The sequence below is a fragment of the Aedes aegypti genome, chromosome 1, assembly GCF_002204515.2.
Source record: "Aedes aegypti strain LVP_AGWG chromosome 1, AaegL5.0 Primary Assembly, whole genome shotgun sequence".
Classification (NCBI taxonomy): Eukaryota; Metazoa; Arthropoda; class Insecta; order Diptera; family Culicidae; genus Aedes; species Aedes aegypti.
This window is the reverse complement of record NC_035107.1, coordinates 92,918,420-92,931,160: the sequence shown is the minus strand read 5'-3', so window position 1 is coordinate 92,931,160 and position 12,741 is coordinate 92,918,420. Positions and strand designations below refer to the sequence as shown.

The 12,741-nt window shown below is 37.3% G+C and overlaps 1 protein-coding gene across 1 annotated transcript in view; it reads left to right on the top strand.

The window, feature by feature from the left end:
* The first annotated feature begins 5,407 nt into the window (after window positions 1-5,407).
* Window positions 5,408-12,741, top strand: part of LOC5576686 (serine protease persephone) — a 30,994-nt gene continuing 23,660 nt past the window's right edge. The window contains exon 1 of the mRNA XM_021842637.1: window positions 5,408-5,706. Within this exon, the coding sequence (XP_021698329.1) occupies window positions 5,616-5,706 (91 nt within the window). The 5' untranslated portion in view covers window positions 5,408-5,615. The remainder of the gene's footprint in view (window positions 5,707-12,741) is intronic.

The following is a 12,741-nucleotide window of genomic DNA, read 5'->3' as shown; positions in this document are numbered from 1 at the left end:
TGCCAAACCAACATTTTTTAGGCACACCGTTTGGACGGTAGGCACTATAAATGCAGCCGTCTCTAATTACGTAAATTTATCTTTAGATTTATCAGACACTCGATGTACCTTCATAATAGATACTGGTGCTGATATATCTATTATAAAGGCAAATAAGGTGAAATCTACTCAAATTTACTATCCAAACGAGAAATGTATTATTTCAGGAATTGGTCATAACGGAATTTCGTCACTAGGTAGCACTTTCGCTAAAATATCTATTGAAAACGTATCAGTAGAACAGAAATTCCATATAGTAGAAAATGATTTTCCAATTCCAACAGATGGAATCATTGGAAGAGATTTTTTAACTAAATATCATTGCAAAATTGACTATGAACCATGGTTGTTATCCTTTACGATAGACCAAGTACAGATTTCAATACCAATAGAAGATAATTTTCAGAAAATGTTGTTTCTACCATCTCGTCATGAAGTTACTCGATATATACCAGGAATGCAGTTACAAGAAGATATGGTTGTATATTCACAAGAAATTCAACCTGGAATATTTTGTGGCAATACAATAATATCAGCCAAAGAACCCATATTCAAATTTATTAATACTACAAATGACGTAGCTTATATCGCATATGCAACTTTCAAACCAAAAATGCAACCGCTTAAAAATTTTCATGTCTGTAAACCCAAGAAGGCTAACAAAACTCAATCAGAACGACGAGCAAAAATCTTGTCAGAAGTCAATATGCATGAAATTCCCACTTACGCGAGAAATGATTTTGAAAAATTAATAACTGAATATGAAGACACTTTTTGTCTGCCCGATGAAATTTTAACATTCAAGACAAACTAAATATTTTCCAGTCCACAGTTCTAGAGAACCTGAAAATCGTTTGCAATCAGAATTTGATCAATTGGTTGCATGCTGGTGATGATCTACCGGTCGTTTAAATTTCCAGCTCAGAGCGATGTTTGGTTCTCTAGGCTAGTGCTCTTGAAAATTCGAGGTTCGGTTTCGTTTTACAATCATCTTAACTTACGTTACGTTCGCTATATACTGACTGAAACAAGTAGTTTAATAGCTATCTATCATATTGTGATCTTTCCAAACATGGTACGTATCACGTGCGTCCCTACCAACAACTGGAAAGAACTTTCAGCAGTGCCAGGAGTTCCGGATTATATTGCGAATAAAGTCAAGCGTTTGTCAAAAGCTACTTGGGCATCTCCATGGCTAAATTATAATAATAAGATGCATTTATGTACAAAGCATATTGCTCCTAAATACGAACCTAGTGACTTTGTCGATGTGAAACAGAAATGCCAAAAATGCGATCCGATCCTGTCTGTGTCACGGCAGTGATAAAGGATGTGACCCGCATAGTCACAATCATAGTCACTCTGTTCCACATAGGTATAATCCAAAAGGAAATGATCCATAATAGTGGATAATCCGTAGAAGTGCGATCACTGTAGTATAGCTTGAGCTCTTTTGCAAATGAGTTTGCACCGAAACGAACACCTCTAATGTTAGATATAACATTGCGGTCCGCAGTAAGGATTATGCTTGCCTACTATTTATCTAAGCTAAATACAGAAATCTAATCGACTTACCTTAAATGTTGCCATACATCACTAACGAATGCACCTCATCCCCGATTATAAAGCCGGTAGTCGATCAAGATGCATCGGATACAAAATTAAAAAAATCGTTCTCTGCTCCGCAACCTTCCTTCTCCTTGAAAAAATTACATCACTGGCCGTTCCCTCGTTTCGGACTCAGTCTCATTGTGGGTATGTCGGAACTGTTTCAGTAGGTCTTCACTGGAATCACTGAAGTACATTGACGGTATTGAGCATAATCATCTACCGAAATTCCTGTTGTTACTTACCGACTAACAAAGCTTCCAGTATCCCCGCTTGAATGAACACCTGGGACAATCAAGCGGTCAATTGAGCAATCCGGACTAGGACTCTGGGTGTAATATTCAGGTTTGTACTTATTTGGCAAACACAAAACACGGAAAGAAATTGCTCACTGCAATTTATGTTGGCTTTGTATACAAACATCTTGCATTTTTTGTTTGATTCTAATGTGTCGTAAGTAATGTTTACTTTCGCAGTTTGACGGAACATTATGACGTAAGCAAATAGCAGCATGAAAATATTACGTAACGTTTTGACGAAAGTAACACACATGCTGTCAGTATGACTTATGAAAAGGGCTTATCCATGTTGGAGGAAGCAAAACGTGGTAAAATATATTTTCCCTAAAATAACTTTAATTTTCAGAAAAATTTGAATGATTGTTAACAAGGCAGCAATAGGTTAATAAATTATGAAGTTTAGACATACTCGTACCGGATAAAATCTTCTAAGCTTTAAATAGAAATTGAAATAAGATTTCAAATTTATGAAGCTGATTATCTCAGGTTGGGATGAAAGTAACTTACGCCTATTTGAAAAAGTATTCGAGAATTTATCTGCGAGGTAAACGAATGGTGTGCTAGTGAAAGCATACGTTTTGGCGTTTGTTTCGGAATCGTCTTTTCTTTGATTCATAACTGTGGTATGGGTTTCAATGCCCCACAGTTATGAAACAATGCTTCTGGGAATACGGATGACATTTTATTTCCGACGATCGGAAAAAATGTGCTTAACCATATTATAATTGATTGCGATGCTGTACCGATTTATGTTTCACGTTAGTAAAATGTGTTCTGCGTAATTGCAACTATATTTGATGAGATATTCCCGTTTTAATCCAACTCTGATCCATATCTGTGTGCTATCCATAACTGTGGGGTGACTGTACACATGAAATCACAAAGTTGTCTGTCAGTAATTCTCTGAAATGTTTCACAAGCCAAATACTACAATAGCTGTTCAAATGCGGGAACCCTACAACAACATGAAGGCAGCATGCTCATTGCAGTATACTCAGAGCATAAATTTAGGCGATTTTGCGCTTTGAAAGATTACACATAGCTTTTCGCCTTAACCCGTATAGGCCTGAGTGAAAGAAATATTAGCGTGAAAGAAAGCTCAGCGAATACTTAACGGATTTGAATTATTTTTTGTCAGTATACTCGTACACATATCTAGTTTCTAAAAGTGGTCAAAGGATCTCGGGAATGTTCTTGTGGCCGGAATTATTGCGGTGAATCACTGGGTCAGGTTGGGTGACAAGGGTTCTGTGCTTCTCTGCCCCTGGAGGTAGGCAAATTTCAAGCCACAGATAATTTCCATAATCGGCTATAATTTGGCAACTATATCAAGGAGTTTTAAGAAAAACGCATACGCGTAAACCTTCTGATAATCGATTAAATTGAATAATTATGTCAACTGCATTTGATTGATCCTACACATGACAGTTTTCGAGTCCCCGAGATGCCTCAAACTTATGATAAAGGGCACAAATTGTATCTCGACATATGTGTCAAGCTTATGGGAACGCATTTTAGTGAACTATTATGTTCGATCTATACTTTGAAGATTTGAAACGGTTTAGTACCTAACAAATCTAGAGCCGGTTCTTCAGGGCATTAAGTCCGAGTGGCCGCATCTGATACACTTTAAACGGTGCAAAACTATTCATTTATAATGTTTAATATCGGATCTTAATGATTTATGCAAATTAAAATAATTTCCATTGGAAGTAAATAAAGATAACTTAGCGTGTCCCAAAAAATCGCCTTTTCCTACCCGACTTGACCCAGTGATCCCCCGCAGTAACTCCGGCTACCGCAGTATTCCCGAGTTCCTCTGGCCACTTTTAGAAATAAGATATGTGGGCCAATATACTGACAAACAATTATTTGAATCCGTAAAGTATTCGCTGAGTGGTAAGGGTTTTAGTGCTTTTGCTTTCACTCAGGCCTATACGGGTTAAAATTTCGTTGGAACGCCCACGTTGGGTAAGGGGTCATGCACAAATTACGTCACGCTCCAAGGGGGGGAGGGGGTCAAGCCAAGCGTGACAAGCTTTACAAAATTTTCGGACGGCTCATACAAACAGTGTGACAAATGGGGGGGGGGAGGTGGTCGAAAAAGTTGAAATTTAGCGTGACATAATTTGTGTACCATCCCTAAGCTAGTTGACAATGTTGTATCTGGCAGTGTGGAATTAAATATTGGAATACCACCGGAAGCATTTTCCGCCGAATGAAATATCCATAAAATCAGTCGATGGGCTGGTTATATTTCATCGATGCTGCAAACGCCAAGACAATATGTTAATGATTCTGAAAGAAGTCATTTTGTAGTGACGCACCGAAAGGCCCTAACGGACTAAAGCTGCTGTTAAAGTGCCTGTAAATTATTCATTAGCACAACCAGTATTCACACACGTCATCGATTTTTAAATATAGGGAACGCGAGGAGCTGTGGATCGAGTCTTGATTTCTGATTTCGCTAGATTAAGCTAGATCTAAATTATTTATGAGCCGATTTATCGCGTAACTTTTCAAAACGGCCTATTAAGAGGCGCTCTTTATCTACTTTCTCTTTTATCAATAATCAAGCCACATTAACCTCTTCTGTTGCGTTTTTGTATGAAACGCTAATTAAGGACATTGTCCGTCGATCCACAGTGTCATAATAGAAAGAGAGCGAGAGATGAGAGAATCTCGCATTGTAAAATAGGTTCCTTTGAACTGAACAGTTACGCGAGATTTGAATGAAATTTCCATAGGGGATCATCCAAATATGACGTCCATCTGCATGTATTAGGTATTGGAAATAGCGTGACAGAGGGGGAGGAGGGGTCTAGAAATCTCGAAAAACGATGGACGTCATATTTGAATCGCCCCTAGCACGTCAGACATAACTTGAATAGCAACATATATTTTTGAGTGAATTTTCTGATCACGAGTTTAAAAGTAATAACGATTTGACTAACGTTAATTTTTTGACAAATTTTAGTAATTGATATTACCCCTGAAAAATTAAAATAATCATAGTATTTCAGCAAAATTCATTAACAACTGAGGTATATCATTGCGAAATTGGTGATTTTGTATGAAACATCTAAAAAGTTGCAAATTTATTGTCCAATACTGTACGTTCACCACCTCCTCCAGTTCCGTTAGAAAACCAGATTATTTGCCATGCGAATATGAATATTCTGCCAAATCCAGATGGCCCATCTAGCGTCTGATGATAGGGCAAATGATACAAATCAGAGGCAATCATTAACCGTAGAGTGGTCGTACAAAGCACGATCGTAACGTCGGTTGACTGCTGTTGAGTAACTGTGGGACAACCAATAAATACATTTCTCACCATATTCTCACAAACTCTCCGGAACTTGATCCTCTCACGGAGCGATTTTCATTCATCTGGTGTGCTGCAGAGATGATAACGAATTTCTATTACGAATCGTAAAAGATCGAACTGTCGCGGGCCGTCAGTCAGTCAGAGAGCGAACTTCTGTAAGATCTGATCTCGCACAACTCGCGGCGTGGCTTCGGTGAAAAGTTCCGGTCGTAATTTGTTTTGTCGGTATCATCATCACTCGAATCTCATAGAATATCGATTAACCATTCCAGCAACATTATGAGAGCGTAAAATTGATATCTATATTAGTCCTAACCAGTGAAAGTGGTGAGTGGACAATGTTTCGAGTGTTGAGCATCGTTATCGCGGCACGTATCGTTTGGTTCGGGCTTGCATCTGAGATTACGTTTCAGGATTCTTCGCTACAAGGTTGATTGCAAAACAAAGTGATGCCGAATCTACAGACAAACAGACGTAGCAGCTTGAACAATAATTAATTTCAAACACAAAAAGGCACTCAATGCTAAAAAATACTGTGGCCAACTGGCAACTAGGTGGCAAAAGTGCGTTAAGGCTTAAATACAATGATAGCGGAACGGCAACGTAAAGCGGAACCGGTTCGCCAGCATGAGCGATAACATGCTTGTCGACTCAGTGTTGGTTCACTTACATTCGTGGACAGCTCAGTCGAGATGGTGAGATTCATGCTGGCAAACCGGTTCCGCTTTCCGTTGCCGTTTCTCTGTCATTGCGTTTGGGCCTTAAACGTCAAACTCGAACTAAAGCGATACGAGCACCATGGATGAGCCGTTTGCTAACTACACTTAAAATCGAAACAATACCGCAGAGAACAGACATTCATGCTAAGACAAAAATGAGGAACAAAAACTAAGGACTCGCCACACAACATTTTGCGTCAATCGGTAGTGAAAATACATACTTTTTTCGTATTCACCACAGCCATCGTTATGAAAACTTATCGATATCAGAACAAATTTCTTTAGAATCAATCGCCTAGCTCATGTTATCATCACAGACAAACAGCCGTACCACTGGCGAAATCTTCATCGACCACTTATTTAACGATCAATTCAAATTCGTTATTATCAAACCTCACAACTAGTGGCACGCGCATCAGCGTTCTTCGTGTTTGACGTTCCACACTAACGCCTTCTGCAGTCCTTGTTACACAAAACAGGAATTCGTGCAACATGCTCACTAGATGATGATGGAGTCAAATGGGCGATGGATATCCATGGAATTTGTTCTAAATGCTGCGTTTGTTTGTCTATGGTAACACTTTTCTTTAAAATTTATCATCAACATGTGAGAATGTTACGTGAAACACTTTTTTTTATGCATCAAGAACTCCAGAAGGCGCTAGTGTGAAACATCAAACACCAAGAAGAACGATCCACGCGCCACTGGTTGTATATATTATATAGTGATTTTGAACTGATCGTTGATAGTATTGTCGATGGAAAACTCGCCAGTGTAAAGTTTGTTTGTCTATGCAGCAAGACCTACAGATGGCGGTAAAGTGAAACTGTTGAAATCATATGTCGTTTTCGTTTTTAGGAACTGGGTCGGTGATCAACACATAAATAAAACAACGTCAAGCAAAATGTGGTTCGGTCGAACCTGAACCGGGTTGGGGTTGAAACTGTGATTCAGAACGGGTTGCGCCAGTTCCAACCTAGGTTCAAAAACGAATTCGACAATAGTAGACACTGGAATAAGCAAATGCAACCAATGAACTTATGTATTACGCTGTTCACACCAAATCGAACCGCACACTTTGAAAGTGTGACACTTAGAAGTGTGACGGCAAAGTGCAGCCTTGCGATCTGACAGCATTTTGACAAAGAGAAATGTCATAAAAAGCCACGTGTTATCAATTTTGCCTTTGTCTTTCAATGTTTTGTTTTGGTTTTTGATCTTCCACCACAACTAAAGGGCGAGCAAGGTTGCCAGTTATGTGAACTTTTTCATTAACTCCATTGAAGAAGTTTGTATTTGAATGAATATGTTAAATGATTATCTGCAACCACCTCCGAGCAAGAAAACAAGTGTGATCAACGAAGTGCAACGAAAATCCATATTTCAAAGCAACCTGCAATACTAGTGATCCTTTATATAAGAGACAAGCGGAAGTAAAATGGAATGATTTGGCAACAGACCAGCAGTGCTGAGTTTGCTCGGCGTCGAGAATAATATTATAACACGGACATGGCTTTCTCATTGCTAAAAAGTGTACTTTGTTTTGTTACAGATCGTTGAGCTACATTTCCTTCTAATAAACAGCAGAAAAAATCACTAAGGGGCCGTCCATGAATGACGTAGCATTTTTTCACTGATTTTTTACAGCCCCCTCCCCTCTCGTAGCATTTCGTCACAAATGCTGATATCCCCCTTGGTAAATACGTAGCATATCAAGCAAACCCCCCCCCCCCCCCTTTACATATTTTATTAGTTTTCCTCAGCGATTGGGTTGAAACAAAAAATTGGAATTCAGAAGTTCAATACAAAATTTGATATTAATTACTGACTAAAATGTAAGGATAATCTAATCTAACAGTTTGATATACAGTAGCGCTCGAAAGTAATTTGGAAAACAGTTTCAAATAAACACATTTCCTGTTACATAATTTTGGTGTTCAGTTTCATATAGGCTAAATTGTATTACTTTTGCTGTTGTTACCAAGACAAACAAGTTTACTATAGAAAATGTAAAAAAAAATTGATTGGATTGGTGAAGTTCGTTATTGTTGAGTTAGGGTACAATATATTTTTAGTTTATTGAACAGGAATTTCGTTATTAGAGGATTGTTTATTTTAAATTATTCTTTGTTAGGAAATGGATTTCAATGAAAATGAACAATAAAATATATTAATTCGAAATGAATCTTCATCATTATTTTCCAAATTCAAATCCATTTAGCAATCAGTGGTCAGATATAGAAAAGATTACACTTGATATATTTGGAATGTTTAGAAAATTTTAGCGATTATTATACAAATTATTTATCTCTATTAATATTTCAGCTGAACTTCATTATCGTTCCTCATACTAAAATAAACCTACACAACCTATAATGAAACAGTTAAATAATAAAAAATCCTCAAATTACCAAGTTATAAATAAAATTGAAAAGAGCATATTTTATTCTCTTGAAAACGGCTGACTTTATGACTTGTTAACAAATGAGAAAACAATGTACTCCAAGTAGTGAAAGCATTGATTTTTAATTAATTTATTAAACTTTGATTTTGTTTATTTATAAATTTATCAATTAAGACACGAATATAATATAATATTTACATAATTATTTAAAGCTTTGAAAAATCTGTTTGATTGCATTTATCAAGAAAATCTAAAATTTCTTAGATTTTTTTTTCAATCTTGATGAATGCAGGCATTACATTTCATCTCATCTTTTGATCATCTGAGTGGGATATGGATCGAATAACAAGATATTATCTTTGAGCTCTTTGATCGATTTTTCACCTAGATCTCTGACTCTTTTGAGCATCAATAGAATATTTTAATCTCGGCAAACTGTACGGAACAAATGTTCAGAAAGTGACACTCATGCAAATAGAAGACAGAATCCAGAGTTATTATGATTTGTGATTTTAGTGGAAGTGTAAGCTAGTTTTTCATATTGAAATAGATCAACACATTATTTCCCTTTATCTATAAGTAACGCAGCCCTCTACTTCAGTGAAAATTATCGTGTTTATCCTGCCCAATTTGGTCTCCTCCCATGTTGCACCAGGATATATCATAAATACCTTAACGTCAACATTTTCGTCTCAAAGGATTGAACGAAGAACGAAGAATATGAGGAAAACCTTCCCACAATCTAGATTTTACAATATTATTAAATATTATTGCTGCATGATATTTGTGGGATTAACAAGACGTCAAATAAAGATTACCATGCTTTGCATTCGTTATAAATGTATTTTTTTTTAATACTTCAACCCATTCAGTTCCTCTACAAACCGCGTTTGATCTTAAGATGATCTTGATTTTGAGGCTTTCGTTCAAGGATTCGTCATCGTACGATGATTACGGAACTTCAAGAGCAGTTTTTCTATTCAAAACTAAAAAATCTTCGAAGAAAATTTGTTCACTGTGTTTTTGTTGGAGAATAGAATACAGTGAACACTAGAGTGGTTCAAAAAATCGTTTTTGCTCCACACCGCTCATTCGATTCTAGATCAAATTCTGAGTGTCCTCCCAAAATTTGAGCTCATTCAGATGAAAACTGAGACTGCACAAGCTCTTTGAAGTTTATATAGGAATTACTATGGGAAAAGCAAGCAATTCATTCAATCGGTCATAGTGTTTGCCCATGCGCTGTTGGGGAGTAGTGCTACGTTGATACTGGGAGATATATTCATCAGCTACAACTTTGCCGAAGACCGTTTTCAAATCGGACGTATCAGTAATTAGTTATTCATTTATATCCAGTCACAAATTCTTCAAAAGTGCTCATTTAACTTATGAACAGGCAACATTGCTGCATCTGGCGCGAAAGATAGCACGCGCAAATCATGGCTACTATGTTTTACTGCATATATCCAGTGCTGCCTGCTAAACAGCCTAATTATTTTAGCCAAAGTTTCACAACTCATACAAAAATCAATAACTTATTACTGGGGCGTCCGATTTGAAAACGGTCTTCACTGAACACATTATCGTGTAATTTTTTTGATTTTGAACGATTAAGCTGCTTCTGAAAATTCTTCAACCAATGACGGATCTTGCCCCCTTTAACATTTTTTTAGCCATGAGTACATAAATAAAATAAGCCCTTTAATATGTTTAATACAATCATCTGATTATCAAACAAATTATATAGTTTTTCACGTTAACAATCAATTAGGGGGAAGCTAAATATGAATCCATAGGTGTAAAATATAAAAGTGTTTGTTTCACTACAATCAATTCCCAGCCAAGTAAATTGTTTTATTGAGCGCAAAAGCTTGGTAGAAATGGGCGAAAAATCAATACCATATGCCAAAAAACAACTGAGAAATAGAAATGATTACCGTCAGCTGTTCAAAAGAATCTTGGCTGCAGCCGAACTCGTCTGACCATCTCTATCTACTATCATTTTTTGAATATGAGAAAATTACTGACGGAAGCTCAAGGACCGGTGCAGCTCCTTACTAAGCGAGCAAAATGTGTTTTTTTACAACAAATTCCACAGATGTGGGACATCATACACTTGGTTTTACGAAAGTACGTTTATGAACTGTCAATTGTAATCATTTTATGATCAAGATGGAAAGATTGAATCATTTTAATGTGCTCTTGGATTAGGGATAATATCTTTTCAACATGCAAAGATGATCTCTACGTTCAGATGAGATTGGAATGCCTGGATAATTGTTTTGAAGCTGAATCATCATTTTATAAACCATGTTTATAAGTCAAACAAAAATAAAGTTTGATAAAAAATAATTGTATGCCATTTTTTCTGCGCGTCTCTTTTTACCGACATGATTCAAAATGCTACGTCCACTAGCTAGGACCCCTCCCTCCCCCTCGTCATACATCGTCACAAATCCCTCTCCCCCCTAAATAGCTACGTCATTTATGGACGACCCCTAACTAAATATCGCATTGACAAACATTCAAAAATGGTAAATATTTCATATTGTTTGCTCTATGCAAAACAACTTTTACCGAAATAATTTAAAGTAGTGATCCTTTATACACAGACAAACAGACGTAACAGCTAGAACAATTATCAACTCAAAACATAGTCACGTGAACATTTACGCCCAATGCTAAAAATACCTCATTTGGCCAACCGTGAACTAGGTGGCGATAGTGAGCAAACGTCAAACTCTAACAAAAGTGATGCGAGCGCCACTAGTGGCCCGTCGGCCAACTACCAATTATTAAAATTGGGCGCTATTCTGCTGTACGATGAAATTAATTAGAGTGTTACGTCTGTTTGTCTGTGCTTTATAAGAGAGATACGCGGAAGCTGACATTTCTGTCAAAGTGTGAGCCAATCGAGCAGCGAGAGCTGTCAAAGCGTGAGCCAAACGAACATGCGTTATGTTTGTTTTGAACTTTTCTTGAGGAGTAATGTAATCCGCTTGAAATTATTTCTGTGAAAGTTGTTTTACATAGAGCAAAAAATAAGAAATATTTACCTCTTATGAATGTTTGTCAATGTGACATTTAGTAAGTAATTTTTTCTGCTGTTTATTAGTTTGGAAATGTAGCTCAAAGATCTATAACGAAACAAAATACACTTTTAAGCAATAAGAAAGTCATGTCCGTGTTATAATATTATTCTCGACGCCGAGCAAACTCAGCACTGCTGGTCTGTTGCCAAATCATTCCATTTTTCTTCCGCTAATCTCTCATATAAAGGATCACTAATTTCAAGCGGATTAGTTTACTCCTCAAGAAAATTCAAAACAAACATAACGCATGTTCGTTTGGCTCACGCTTTGACAGCTCTCGCTGCTCGATTGGCTCACACTTTGACAGAAATGTCAGCTTCCTCAGGTCCGTCACACTCGGGCTCAGATTGTGTACCACTTCTAGTACTGCATTTGGTCCCTTGGTAGTACAAAAGGTACCCAAGTTTGACAGATCGCAGTACACTTTTCACGGCATTCTAGATTACCTTATGAGCCATAACATTTTGGGCAACTGCAAGGGACATCGAGGTCTTTAATTTGTCTTTGGCTTCCTCGTATCTCTCTTATAGAGGATCACTATGCAATACTAGGTTTGTTATAGGGAGTCGATGCCGGTTATGGACCCTTTGCGTATTATGGACCCCCTACAGAAAAACATAAAATTAACACTCAAAGCAACCTTATTCCTATGAAAATCCACCGGGGGAACTTCGATTGCATTGTTAGTCAGCAGTTTCAGGCAAAATATTTGGTTTGAGGGGCATAAATACAGATATTTGAACAGTTTTGTAAATGAAACCACACAAGAGGGTCCATAATACGCATTTCCAGGTGGGTCCATAATAGGCACGTCGGCAGCGAGCCGGATTACATGGGAATCAAATGGAGGGTCCATAATACGCAACGTCAAATTTGTAAACAATCCTATTATGGACCCCGGGAGGGTCCATAATAGGCATTCGGACAACAGTTTTCCAAATGTATACACGGGTAAAAATCGGATCCCAAAATCATAAAAAAAGACTCATGATTTCTGGAGCCTAGGGTATTTTCAGTTTATGAAAATACACCATGATTCGAAAGCATGATATCATGATTCGGTGCACCCGTAACGCAGTCAGTGCGTTATACTTTTGGCAAAATCATAAAGCTAAATCATGATGTTGGGATTTGGAATCATAATTTCCGGTGCGCATCTTTATGATTCTGGTCGGGTTTGCAAGCGCCATAAAGCTAAATCATATATTTAGGCTTTAGAATCATGATTCCAGGTGCGCATGGTTTATG